General features: G+C 37.7%; 1 protein-coding gene across 3 annotated transcripts in view; it reads left to right on the top strand.

Moving 5' to 3' along the window:
- The window catches only part of LOC135687432 (hemicentin-1), a 93,447-nt gene that overhangs the window by 66,037 nt on the left and 14,926 nt on the right, over nucleotides 1–12,484 (top strand). For all 3 annotated transcript variants that reach the window (XM_065203988.2, XM_065203987.2, XM_089114586.1), the window contains 10 exons: nucleotides 3,349–3,420; nucleotides 3,894–4,238; nucleotides 5,292–5,621; nucleotides 6,157–6,333; nucleotides 7,918–8,082; nucleotides 8,725–9,060; nucleotides 9,302–9,637; nucleotides 10,128–10,451; nucleotides 10,954–11,283; nucleotides 11,932–12,264. In XM_065203988.2, coding sequence (XP_065060060.2) covers nucleotides 3,349–3,420; nucleotides 3,894–4,238; nucleotides 5,292–5,621; nucleotides 6,157–6,333; nucleotides 7,918–8,082; nucleotides 8,725–9,060; nucleotides 9,302–9,637; nucleotides 10,128–10,451; nucleotides 10,954–11,283; nucleotides 11,932–12,264 — 2,748 coding nt within the window. The remainder of the gene's footprint in view (nucleotides 1–3,348; nucleotides 3,421–3,893; nucleotides 4,239–5,291; nucleotides 5,622–6,156; nucleotides 6,334–7,917; nucleotides 8,083–8,724; nucleotides 9,061–9,301; nucleotides 9,638–10,127; nucleotides 10,452–10,953; nucleotides 11,284–11,931; nucleotides 12,265–12,484) is intronic.

The raw sequence follows: 12,484 nt of genomic DNA, 5'->3' as shown, positions 1-12,484 counted from the left end.
ATTGATCAAAAATCTGCATGCGTCAGTGTAAGCCCCTTTCCAAGTTGCTGCCTGAAGGTGGCCAGGAAGTTCTGTCTTAAGCCATTCTATTGAAAGAATTGTTGACAGGCCTTTAAAAAACATGATTTGTTAACAACTGTAGCTTCAGGGCGTTTCGAGATGAATACGGCTCGAAAAATCACCCATAGCGATTCCTGTGCAGCCAAGGGCGTATTTTATCATTGCCTGAAGAGGTGTCGACAAATTTCCTTGCGTATAAAGGCGGTGGACTGCGGGTACCTATTCCTTATGCAAACTTGCTGCAAAAAGATGAACTTCGCATTGGTGCCCAATGTGAGTTGCAACCCGAAGCGCAACGGTAGTATCGACGAAATGCGTTGGTAGCCAATAAATTCAAAGTCAGAAAAGGCCAGTAATTGAGGTTTTTCATTGTCTGCAAGCTTTCTTTCAAAGTCAACACATTCCTGCTCATTAAGAAATTTCAAATTTATAACAAGTAATTCAAACTTCACGTTAGCCCCCTACTCAGACAACAGTGGCTATTTAACTATAAGCCACGCTGTGATCGAACTAAATTGACAATTTTTTAAGTAGAGAAATATTTCAAACTTCTTTCTGATTGTATGCAACAATTAATTTTGCTACATCTAAACTAGAAGTGAAGTTATGTGGTTTTTCTTAAGGTGATCTTTAAGTAAACCTCAATTGACAGAGCTACCTCAGAATAGAACGATCGAGTTAACAGAGGGCTTAGAGTCATCTGATTTTGCACTATGTCTCCCATTTGGCTCCAGAAAATTTATTTTATTAAAATAGATGCAATATTTGTTAACTAGTTCTATTCATAAAGGTTTGTGCTATTTCATAACTTTGATGAATCTTACAAGAAATTTCTAAACTTGGCCTAATTGCCTCAAAATTCAACTATGAATGACATTAAATTTTATTTGATTCACGAAATGCAATATTATTGAAATAACAGAGTATGAACAATGTAAATTGCCTATGAAATTAAAACAGTCCATGGTTCTTCTTGATCCGGGTCCATTTTGATCAGGGCCGTTAGTGGTTCTTCTTGATCCGGTCCATGGTTCTTCTTGATCCGGGTCCATTTTGATCAGGGCCGTTGGTGGTTCTTCTTAATCCGGTCCAAGGTCCTTCTTGATCCGGGTCCATTTTGATCAGGGCCGTTAGTGTTTCTTCTTGATCCGGTCCATGGTTCTTCTTGATCCTGTTCATTTTGATCAGGGCCTTCATGTCTTGAATGGTTTACTCTCCGACACTTTATTCTCTTTCTAAATGTATGTTACTTGCTATTGGGATGGCGCCCCCACAAAACTCCATACGGAACCACCCTTTAAATCTGGTAATAATCTAATTGAAGTTGTTGCCCTGAATGGCGTATTTGTAAGCATTATCTCACTTACTTTTTATTTATTACAACCTATTTATATATCCATTTATGAGGCGTGTCACGAGATTCACCATCAAGACAAGAGGCTCATAGACTGTAAATAACGAAAAAGGAATTTTAATACTTAATAAGTAGATGATTATATCGAATCAGTGCTGTGAAATATAGCTTTCACTACATATTAGCTAAGTTTACATTCAAGCTAAAGTGGCAAACAACGGATTACGCAATGAATGAATGCACTGGTAAAAGTCGCTTCATATAAATCATAATTAGATACAAAGAAAGAGATCCATTCTTAGGCTCTTTTTTCATTAGATTAGCGTTCGTCTGTGAATCAACGATAAGACGAAATGATGTAACCTTGAACTCATCATATCATAGCAATGTTCGCTTTTAAAAGTAACTCCGGCTGTATTATAAGCGGTTTAATGTTGCCAATTCTTTTGTTTTGCGGCAATCTTGTTACAGCGGATTTGAATGAATTCGTTTGAAAGGCACTGTAGTGCATAAAGATGTCTTAAGTATAGTGGCACACGCTTAGAAAATCCGCGGCACATGTTAAAATATTTTGTTATGTAAACCAGTGTTACAGGACCTTTTAAATATAAATAAGGGTAATATGTTGGTATTTATCAAAAGAAATAGGACTTAGTTGAGCAAATTGTTCTTTTGGAATCCGTCGATGCACCCAAGGCACAAAAGGGGCTCTAATAAATGTTTCCCTAAAACAAGAAAGAAACTGGTCACTTTATAGCATTACCGAAGTGGCTCAGCCCCATTGCAATACACCCCCTGGATACAACCTTGTAAGATGTAGAGAACGGCGCAGTACATTGGAAATATGACGAAACTGGTAACAAACCAGGGGGTCACTTAGCTTTTCATGTACAGAGGGACGAGCCCTGGCCTCCCTGTTGTATAAAAAAGGATGTTAGTTCCATCTTGTAAATGCAACTTTTTCACTGATCCCCTGCTGGCACCTTTTATTATAGAAATCTGTACTGGGACTATGTTAGTACATCTATTGTGCAAGTCAACGGAAATTGCTCCATTGAATTATCTTCGAAATGCAACTCGCGATGCAGAATCTCCCGCAACCTTAGCTTTCCTTCCGTTTAGTCGTGTTGGTTGAATTCATGGGCGTGGCGATATGCTGAAAAGTGGATTAAGACGATATCTTTCGTTATCGTTTTGGATTTAAATATAATGTAATAGAAAAGATCTAAGATATCAATGAGGAGGGACTAGCTTGCAAGATGAAACCATTTATTTCCTGTTTTAATATAATTCTATAATTACAAGACTACCATGTCGTGTGGTACATTTGAAATTTGTTTCACATTAAAAGAATTAGTGTGTAACGGAGATGCGCTTATTTCAAATTTCGTCCCACAATGAATTTTTGAAAAACTGTATGCATTGAACGTCTAGACCTAATAGCCAATGGTCCAGTCACCTCGAGAGGAAGGACCAGGACAATGCTCGATAAGCGAAGCTTAGCAGTGTCCTTAAAGACTCATTGCTAACAATGAGCCATTGCGCTACGCAAGCATCCCATAAAGCATTTTTTAGACAGTCTGAAATCAACTTTGGTTGATCCGTAAAAGTTTACTGCCATTGTTTGGATCGTTGCAACGCTCGCAAAGGCCCATTGTTAGCAATGAGTCTTTAAAACTACCTTCAGAAGTTTTAGTAACAAATAAAAATACAGATTGATCTAGGAAGGTTATTTTTGAATCTGTTCAAAAGACAAATGTGCTGACGTAAAATTTGATGATATCAGTTCTGACAGCAGTGTGTTTAACTTTAGACTGGGAATTTAACAACTATAGATTTGCCTTGGTGATGTATCTGCATAGTTTACTGTTACACTTGATGTCGTGATTGCAATTTGAAAGAAGATTAATAACCCAGCGTTGTTTGTTTTTTAGACTTTATGGGAAGTCCTTACGTCATTGCCACTCCAAAAGTAAGAGGACGAAGGCGATTATCAAGAGGAACAGGTATTGTATTTTTGACCTTTTCATGACCTTTGTTGACTTTTTATGTGACCTTAAGACAGCCAATGGCAACAACTCGCGTTGTCACCATAACCTTAAGACAGCCAATGGCATTGTCACCATAACCAGAGATTGTGCTTCCTTGAAGTACATTGTGTGTCATACAAAAACGGGACCGTGTGATGCAAATCCTTTCGTGTGTTTCTTGTTTTACTTGTTGCTGTTTCACTTGTTAATGATGAATCATAAGTGACTTAAATAAATTGTATAGGATTCGGATTTCTGAACTTTTGCTTAGTAATAAAAATTCTTTTTTTAAATAATTCTTTTTGCAGCAATATCACGAGGCGTTCGTTGTTATCTGCTGTTATTCCATGAGTTAGCAATGCAGCAATGTATTCAAAAAATAAGGTGTTACAGGTTTTACTCGCGTATGCCCACTCTGGTTTATGAAAGCTCTGTTGGTTATTTCATAGGTGGCCCAGTTTTACCAGCAATAAAAGTTGGAACAGGCAATCACTGGCAACCCAAGAAAGAAATAGAGGTACATGCTATGATTGGCGACAGAGTATCTGCAGCTGTGGGAACAAGGGTATTAATCAAATGCGTTTTTGCTGGTGTACCTGAGCCAAGGGCGACGTGGTTTTATGGCGAAAAGAGAATTGACAATGACAGATACCTGCCATACATTTACTCATACAAAGATTACGTCACAGTGCTTGAGATACCAAATTTGAAGAGATTTTATGCCGGGCAGTACTCATGTCGCATTGAAAACAGATTTGGCGTTATCAAGGCAACCACAGACGTTAGACTGATAAGTGAGTGTTGTTCTCCATGTTTTTTTTATTTATCTGTTATCATTATTATTTATTAAACAAAGTTAATGTGAAGTTACTTTGCTGTTTTGCTTGGTAGGATGAGCTCTATAGGTTCTTATCTACAATCGTGCTACAAGCCTTGAAATATGAACGTCAGTTTTCAAAGACAAATCCAGCCATCCCCCCCCCCTCCCCCATATTTGGTTTACTATAAAAGAAGGGAAGAGGTTATTGAGAATGTGTTTTCGTGTTCTGGAGAAGAAGGGGGGGGGGGGGGTGGAAGTAGAAGTATTCGGGAAAAAGAAATAAAGAATAGAATTACTTTTGGCAGGCATTGTAGAAAGCAAAATTGCTTGTAGTTTTGTATATACTTGGCTGGCTATGTTTAAGAACATTAAATGTTTCAGATTTCTTCACAAAACCAGTCATCATTGGGAGCTTCAAATATAAATATAGCGCTGCTGAAAACATCGGTATAAAAACAGTAATATAAAGACGGCCTACCTTTAATTACCTAAATAAAACCTATCAAACATACCTGCAACTACAACGCAAAGCACACTTATTTATCCTTTTAAGTACCACCCCTTTATAGTGACCACCTTAAACTGTTCCCTGGTATAGTAATGAATATATTTTGCATATACAATACGATACAGATATAACTATACTAGTTAAACTGGTGTTTAACTCTACTACTGTTTTACACAATTTTGATAATAAAATGAGTAGTAACAAGATGGCCTATCTTTAGTTGCTTACATACGATCTGTCTAAATTGCCTGAAGCTAGCACTGAAGCGAATAATGACTCCATATAGAATCCACCTTTTATAACGACCTTCTGAAACTGTTTCCCGACGTAGATATGATCATATTTCACGAATACAGTACGATAAAAATGTAGTTATACTTTATGTAAGCTCAGTCTTTAAGCATTTGTATTTTGATAAAATATCGATTCAATACTCGACATAACAGAAACTTGTCTAGTCCTCTTGATTTTTATTTGTAATTACCACACCTACATTCATTTTTGTCTATCATATTCCAGAGGCTGGTGAACCAACCATTTTCAGCGAAAGGAAGGTAGTTGAGTTCGGTCCCAATGATAGAGTCGTCAACATAACAATCGGTACAAATGCTACATTGTTTGAATCAACGAAAGTAAACATCTTGTGTCCTGTACAAGCATATCCTTTCCGTCTTCGGGTGCGTTGGAGAGCTATGAATGTAGGAACAACACGAGGAATACGAAGATACGGTTATTATGGCTCGGATTTGCGAATTCAAAGTGCACAAACTGGGCACTCTGGAACCTATGTGTGCACTGGAGAGGCATACCTCGGCTCTGATTCGGAAAGCTCAACTATCAAAGTTATTGGTATGTAGGCATTGGTTGCTTGTTGTATTGTATTGTGTTGTGTTGTGTTGTGTTGTGTTGTGTTGTGTTGTGTTGTGTTGTGTTGTGTTGTGTTGTGTTGTGTTGTTTTCTATTTTGTTCTCTTTTGTTGTGTTCTCTTGTGTTTTCATATGTTCTCTTGTGCTGTTGTGTTTTGTTGCGATGCGTTGCATTGTGCTGTGTTGTATTGCATTGTTTTATACTATTGTGTTGTTTTGTGGTATTTTTCTGTTGTGTTGCACCCTATATAGTTTTGTGAAATACATCTGAAAAAGCCATAGGAATTTGACTTATACAGCATCCTATATTGCGCTTTAAATTACCTGAAAATTATCTTAAGTCTTAAGTTCAGTAAATGGTAGTTTTATTATGCAGTTTTATATGCATACTATTCTTTTAGTGTTAGTCATTATCAAAGATATCTCGTTTATTTTAAGTTTGATTTGACATTTCTTTAAGTGCGTTCTGCTTAAGACTTCTGATGTTCTAATGCAAAATTTACCCAATTCTTCCTCAGCTAAAGTCGCCCCGAAGATCCAGAAAAGTAGCAAGAAGGTGTATGGGCGAGCTGATGCATATCCGTTTGTGAATATCACAATTGGTGACACCTTGGTGGCAGAAAATGGAGCCCAAATCGAGGTGGTTTGTCCTGCCACAGGTTCACCACAGCCGAAGATAATATGGCATCGCAGAGGTATGGTGAATTTCCAGTTGGTTAATATGAATTGACTTTGCAGGGAAAATTTGGGAATATAGCGGCTTTTTTTTGTTTGCATGATCAAAGGTTAATGTGTGATTACATGAGATGTAAACGCAGGTTTCTTTGTGTAATAGGGATTTATTTAGCACAATATTGCCTTGCCTCGCACAGGAACGGATTTACCGGGGGTGTGGGGTGAAATATTGTGAGACACCCCCCCCCCAATATTTTTTTGTCCTTTGGTAAATTCTGCTTTTATTTGGTAAAAAGTATTTTTTGTAGTCAGTAGTACCAAATTGATGCGGAGAAGTTATCTAACTTCTTCATCTTAAAGTTAAAAACTGAATTTTATTATTTCCTGTCACCTAGAGGGCGTGGCACCCAATCCAAAAATTATCTAACACCCCCATCCCCAATATTTGCCGCTCAAATCCGTCCCTGATGATCAAACAGTATTTGAAGCCTTCAAGGTCATTTTGGAAGCCTGGCAGCTTTATTCCAAATCTTCAGCCTATCCAAATACTAACCAAATTGAATTTAGAAGGAGAGATAGCAGAACTCTATAATTTTTTCTGAGGTTTTAGTTAGTGATGAATCATCAAGCAATGACAACTTGGTTCAGTGTTTTCATGATTCCTTTTCTATCGTGGTAAAGACACTCCTGAATTTCTGATAAGATTTTTGATAAGGTTTTTGATTAGGTTTTTTATGGAAACTAAAAACATTGTTAGAACTTATTGCGACTGTTCTAAAAATGTCTAACCTTTTGGAAAACGATGTTTTGTGAAAAGTAATTGTAAATTTGTAAGCTTTCCCTTCCTTGAAAATCTTTAATTTCACACTGCCACCAACCTTGATTCCGTTGTCAGGCATTTTCAGTTTGGTTTTCTTTGACTTTCGTACGAACATATTTGGCCTAACAAAGATAACACAGATAGCGTCTTTGTACCCATGGTAACTCAAAACCGTCCGACCTCAATGGAACCACGATTTTTATCCGTTATGTTTCAAGCTTAAGAAGTTGTTTTTTCCCATTCTTGTACAAAGATATCAAATCCTGGTCAGTAATTGCTGTTATTCCAGTCAGTGAGATAGCATGAATCACATCATACAATGTTTAATAAATTACAAAGACCGCTTTATTTGAAATATTTGTCAGTAAAATACGATGACCTAAGCTGGAGGACTCTTTCGAATTGATAAATGAGGTCGATGCTTTTTAACAGACAATCACATCTTTTTAGTCTACTATCACTCGACAAATGATCCTTATTACTTTTTGGGTGCATCTACTTAGACCCCCCTCCCTAGTACATCTACTCCAGACCCTCTGTACCTACCCTTACGTATGGCCTATTTTTTAACATTCCCCATCCCACCTTATTTAGGCACGGCAGAGCAGGGGGGGCTGGTGACTTTAACCGCCCACTTTTTGCCAAAACTGCAAAAAATGAACCAATGAATTACCAGAGAAGGTTTTTTTACTCTGTTTAACCCCCCCCCCCCCCTCCCCCCACTTTTCTCAACGTTCTAGAGTGCCTTTTATTTTCGTCAGACGCTTTATCAATCATTTTTCAGGAGTGCCAATTATGTTTCCAAGTATTAACATGTTCACAAAGAAGGATGGTTCCATTCTTGTGATTCGAGAAATGAAGGGCGATGCATCAGACACCTATTCTTGTGTTGCAACCAACGTGGCCGGGCAAGAGTCGGTTGGCTCAAAAATCACTGTTCTTCCTGCAGGTAACTTACCTCGATAATTGTAAAGCCAAAATCTTACATAAGCAGGGCAACGTCAACTTTGTAAAGCCTTTGTGGTTAAGAAACCTTTTAGACTTACAGGATTTCTAAATGGTTGATAAACCCTTTAAAATATTGCTTCTTTATTCTCCAAGATTTCTTAAAACCTTCCTTTTATATCCATCGTCTTTTTCCCAAGGCATAGCCATTTCTACGTAACATAAAGGCAGTACACGAACTGCTTATAACCAGACTTAATCAGTTACATATTTAGATATATCAATTTAAAGCTTACTGAGGTCATTTATCACAAATCTTCAACATCGTTTGGATTTTTCGTTGAATCTTTTCGAGCAGGCTATCAGCCCAGAAGCCTCGAAACACTGTGCTAGTTATTGTGTAAACGAGATCCAGATTCTATTGATTTCTTGCGTATGGACTTTCTTGTATTTTGCAAATGATAAAATTTGTTTCTTTTCGTTTTGAATTGACAATCTTTGTCTATGATCAGCTGATAATGCAAGATACTTTATCATAATGCCAATTATCAACCCAGATGAAACGACACCACACACATAAAAGTAATCAAGATTTTTACTCTGGATTGCATCAGACAAACTGATTTTCGTTATTTCATTATTGTAGGCGCTTTCCGTCCCAAAATAGAGGGCAGACGTGGAACTATCTTAGTGACTGGAGAAGAGGACAGCCAGTCAGTGACCATTGGACAAAAGGCGGAAGTATTCGAGGGAAAACCTTTAACTGTATACTGTCCTGCCAAAGGACTTCCTAAGCCAGACATTTCTTGGAAATTTGAGGGACTACCCATAGAAGAGCTTAAAGGGGTCAATATGATGGTCGACAAATCTGGTGGGGGGTTGATGATTGTTCGAGTTACTAGAAAAGTGGCTGGTAGCATCTCGTGTGTGGCTGAAAATGTTCTTGGTGCAGTGACTATGTCCTCTCGCATTGAACTACAAGGTAAAGTTTTTTATCGTGTGAATTTCATGGAAGTGTTACGTCATATGTTAAAACCTGCAACCTCTCTGTGATTGCCACACCCATCGATTTATGTTAGCATTCGGTTTCAGACTAGGATGTTGGCAATGAGATTTTGCTGCAAAGTTTCTTTTATTTTAACTGACTGTAAAAACGAAACGGTGTACTTTATGACCATTCATTTCAATGGCCTGTGCTTATTTACTATTGGTTTGTTTAACAGGCTCTTCACAACCAAAAATAATCTCGACCGGAAATGATGTCAGAGTTGGAAAGAAGGCTGTGCCCGTTAGTGCTGTGATTGGCAATGACATCAAAACATCTGGGGATAGGAATATAAAACTGGTTTGTCCTGTATCAGGTTGGCCATCGCCAAAAGTCGTTTGGAACAAGAATGGCAAGTCGGTTGATCTGCCCACAAGTAAAATGATGGGTGGTGTCGCCAAAGGATCCGTACTTTCAATTGATAATGCTCAAGAATCAGACAGGGGCACATATACGTGCTATGCTATTAATCCAGCTGGAGTGGCTATGAGCTCGTCAGAAATAACCGTTCTTGGTAAGATTATAGATGGTTTAAGTACACGGTGTTACTTGTTATTTATTCAGGAGATTCTCATAATCATTGAAGGGGACGAATATCAAATATTCCTAGATTTATTCACATTAAAGCAATTGTAACGGATAGTTCCAATTAAATCTTGGCTTTGCCGAGCCACTGTTTTTGCTAATTAGTTGCTAATTATAAAAATTGCTTTATGTGGAACTATCGCTAAAAATTTCAAAATGACTCCTCCATTGCTCTTTGAAGATGAGAAGGCTGCAACTGCCATCTTGTAAAAGAATCTGATATTTTCAGTGTTTTGAGCGCATTTGGTACCAGTTAGTGATGCAACTTTGGTTAAAACATTTTATTCAAAGAAATTGAAAGTTCTTTAGTTTAATCCTAAGCTCGTATAATGCTACATACCACATTCACATCTCATGGTATATTCACGAAATTTTGATGCTTGCTTAAAAATGTTCACACCCAGTCTAATCATTTCTAGAACCAAACTCACCTATCATAACATCTGTACCAACGACGAAAAAATTTTTGGAGAAGACAAACGTGCAAGTAGACATTGGCACAAATGTGACATCTCTACTTGGTAACACATTGACAATTCGTTGTCCATTCGATGGGACTGACGACACTGGTGTAATATGGAGTGTCGACTCGCAACAAGTCGTTTTTAGCAAAAGGGTGTATTTAGTTGAAGGCAATGCTTTGAGAATAGAAAACGTTGGTTTCTTCGACAATGGTGTGTATGAATGCAAAGTCTGGAATTCAGAGGGCCATGATTCAGAGAAGAGTTTGATAAGAATCGCAGGTGATTATTTAGTTGTTCGTTCAGCCTTAGCTCCAATGTAAAGATTTATGTAGAAGTAAACTTTCAGTACAAAGAGAAAGTGTTACTGATTTGTATGTTCTCTAGAGAAGCTTCTTCATTTGTAAGTCCTTGAAGACGTTAACCCAAGATGCCTCAACTAACGTCATTCTTTTGTCCACATATGTATAAAGGATTTTATATGGCGCTCCACTAAAGTTGTACTAGTATTTTACTTGCCTGTTACTTTTATCAGATGGCTTCTAATAGACACAGATCTTCTTTGTTCTTTCCATGTCTCTATAGCTTTTCATTGAAGCCAATGCTTTTATGTAACACCCGAAGCCTTGCAGCGAGCAACCTATTTGGCCAATACTCTTTTGATATAGATTTTTGGCAACTGGCTACATTGTAACATCTCAGCAGTTTATCTCAATATGTTACTGTTATTCTTGTACTGTTTAAGCTTAGAATTCTTCTACATTTCTTCCTTTGTTAACCTTAGCTCCACATAACCAAATCGTGAAGGCTTCAAACAAGGTTAGTAAGCTTGTGTCATACACTGCCGAAGAAGATCTCCATGTCGTCATTGGTCACAATTTGACAGTCACAAGTGGACACAACATATTCATTACATGCCCAGTTCGTGGTGTCCTAAGACCGGTCATTACTTGGATGAAAGGAAACAATGTAATCAAATCTGGTGAAAATGTTTCAGTAGAAGGAGAGCAGTTGTTGCTTACAAATGTGGGTAAAGACGATACTGGAACATATTCATGTTTCGCAAGAACAAAGTTTGGCACTTCCAATTCAAGCACCCATCTCACCGTCATAGGTACGCTTTCAAAGGCCTTGCAAAATTACATATGATACCAATTGCTACATTAAAATGACTTTCAGCTAGTTTCTGCAAGTTTTTGTAAAAGTATTTCATTACCTGCAAGCTTAATAACTTTACAAGCTAGAGCTTAAGTCATTGCATTTGTGCTATCCTACGTCTAAAAGAGCATCTTGGTAAAGCCTTAAGTTTGTAATGGAGACAGCCATGTTACCAACCTTATCAACATATTTTTATAGATTTGCTGCATTGTCTTTGACGTGAATATGTTTTAGAATAGCTTTCAATTAGAAATGTATAGGTAACATTGAAACTTATCCGCTACTCCATCTCTTGTGCCAGTAACCGTCCCGTCTCAAGACAATGCTGTTTAAAGGTAATGTGTCCACATAAAAGGACTGCGTATACCCAACATGTCAAGTAACATCAAAATAACAATTTGCGATTGGTTAGTATTCTTGCGATGCGAAACTGCTCACATGAAAAGCTGACCTCGCAGCAGGATAGATAAACAGAACGACCGTAATGACTGGAGCGATGACATGAAAAATCACATGTTTCTAAAAACCCCTGCAGAGTCACTTGCTATAGCTGGAAACATTACCTTTAAGTTCCCAACAACTTTAATCTCTCTCTTTCAATCAGTTCCAACAAGACCAATCATCTACAAGAGTAATAGTGACGTCACTGGAGATGATGTATCGAAAACAAAACAAATAACAATTGGTGATAAATTGTTCGCCGTCAAAGACTTGACTGTTGAAATCAAATGCCGAGTTTCTGCTGGCATACCGAAACCTCGTATAACTTGGTATCACAACAACGGAAAGATCGTTTCAAACGGTGTCTATGCAACGGTTAAAGAGAACAATGATTTGTTGATTCCCAAACTAGATGCATCACTCCAAGGCGTCTATAAGTGTGTTGCTGAAAACATGAAAGGAACGGATGAAGCTTCAACTCATGTCATGATCATGTGTAAGTTAATGCATGCAATCATTTATCGTTGATTACTTAGGTGATAGATCGAACTGATTTAGTGATCGATTGAATATCAGTCATAATGAATCAGTGATAGTATTTGATGGCGCATCCTGATTGTGATTGATTCATTGGTCGATTTTTCCTGGCTTTCATCAGAATAAGCATCGATTTTGGTTAATGTTTTTGTGATAGAATCATAGCGTCTATGAATACA

Source organism: Rhopilema esculentum, chromosome 20, assembly GCF_057945365.1.
Source record: "Rhopilema esculentum isolate cy_ngs chromosome 20, ASM5794536v1, whole genome shotgun sequence".
Taxonomy (NCBI): Eukaryota; Metazoa; Cnidaria; class Scyphozoa; order Rhizostomeae; family Rhizostomatidae; genus Rhopilema; species Rhopilema esculentum.
This window is presented reverse-complemented; position numbering and strand designations above follow the sequence as displayed.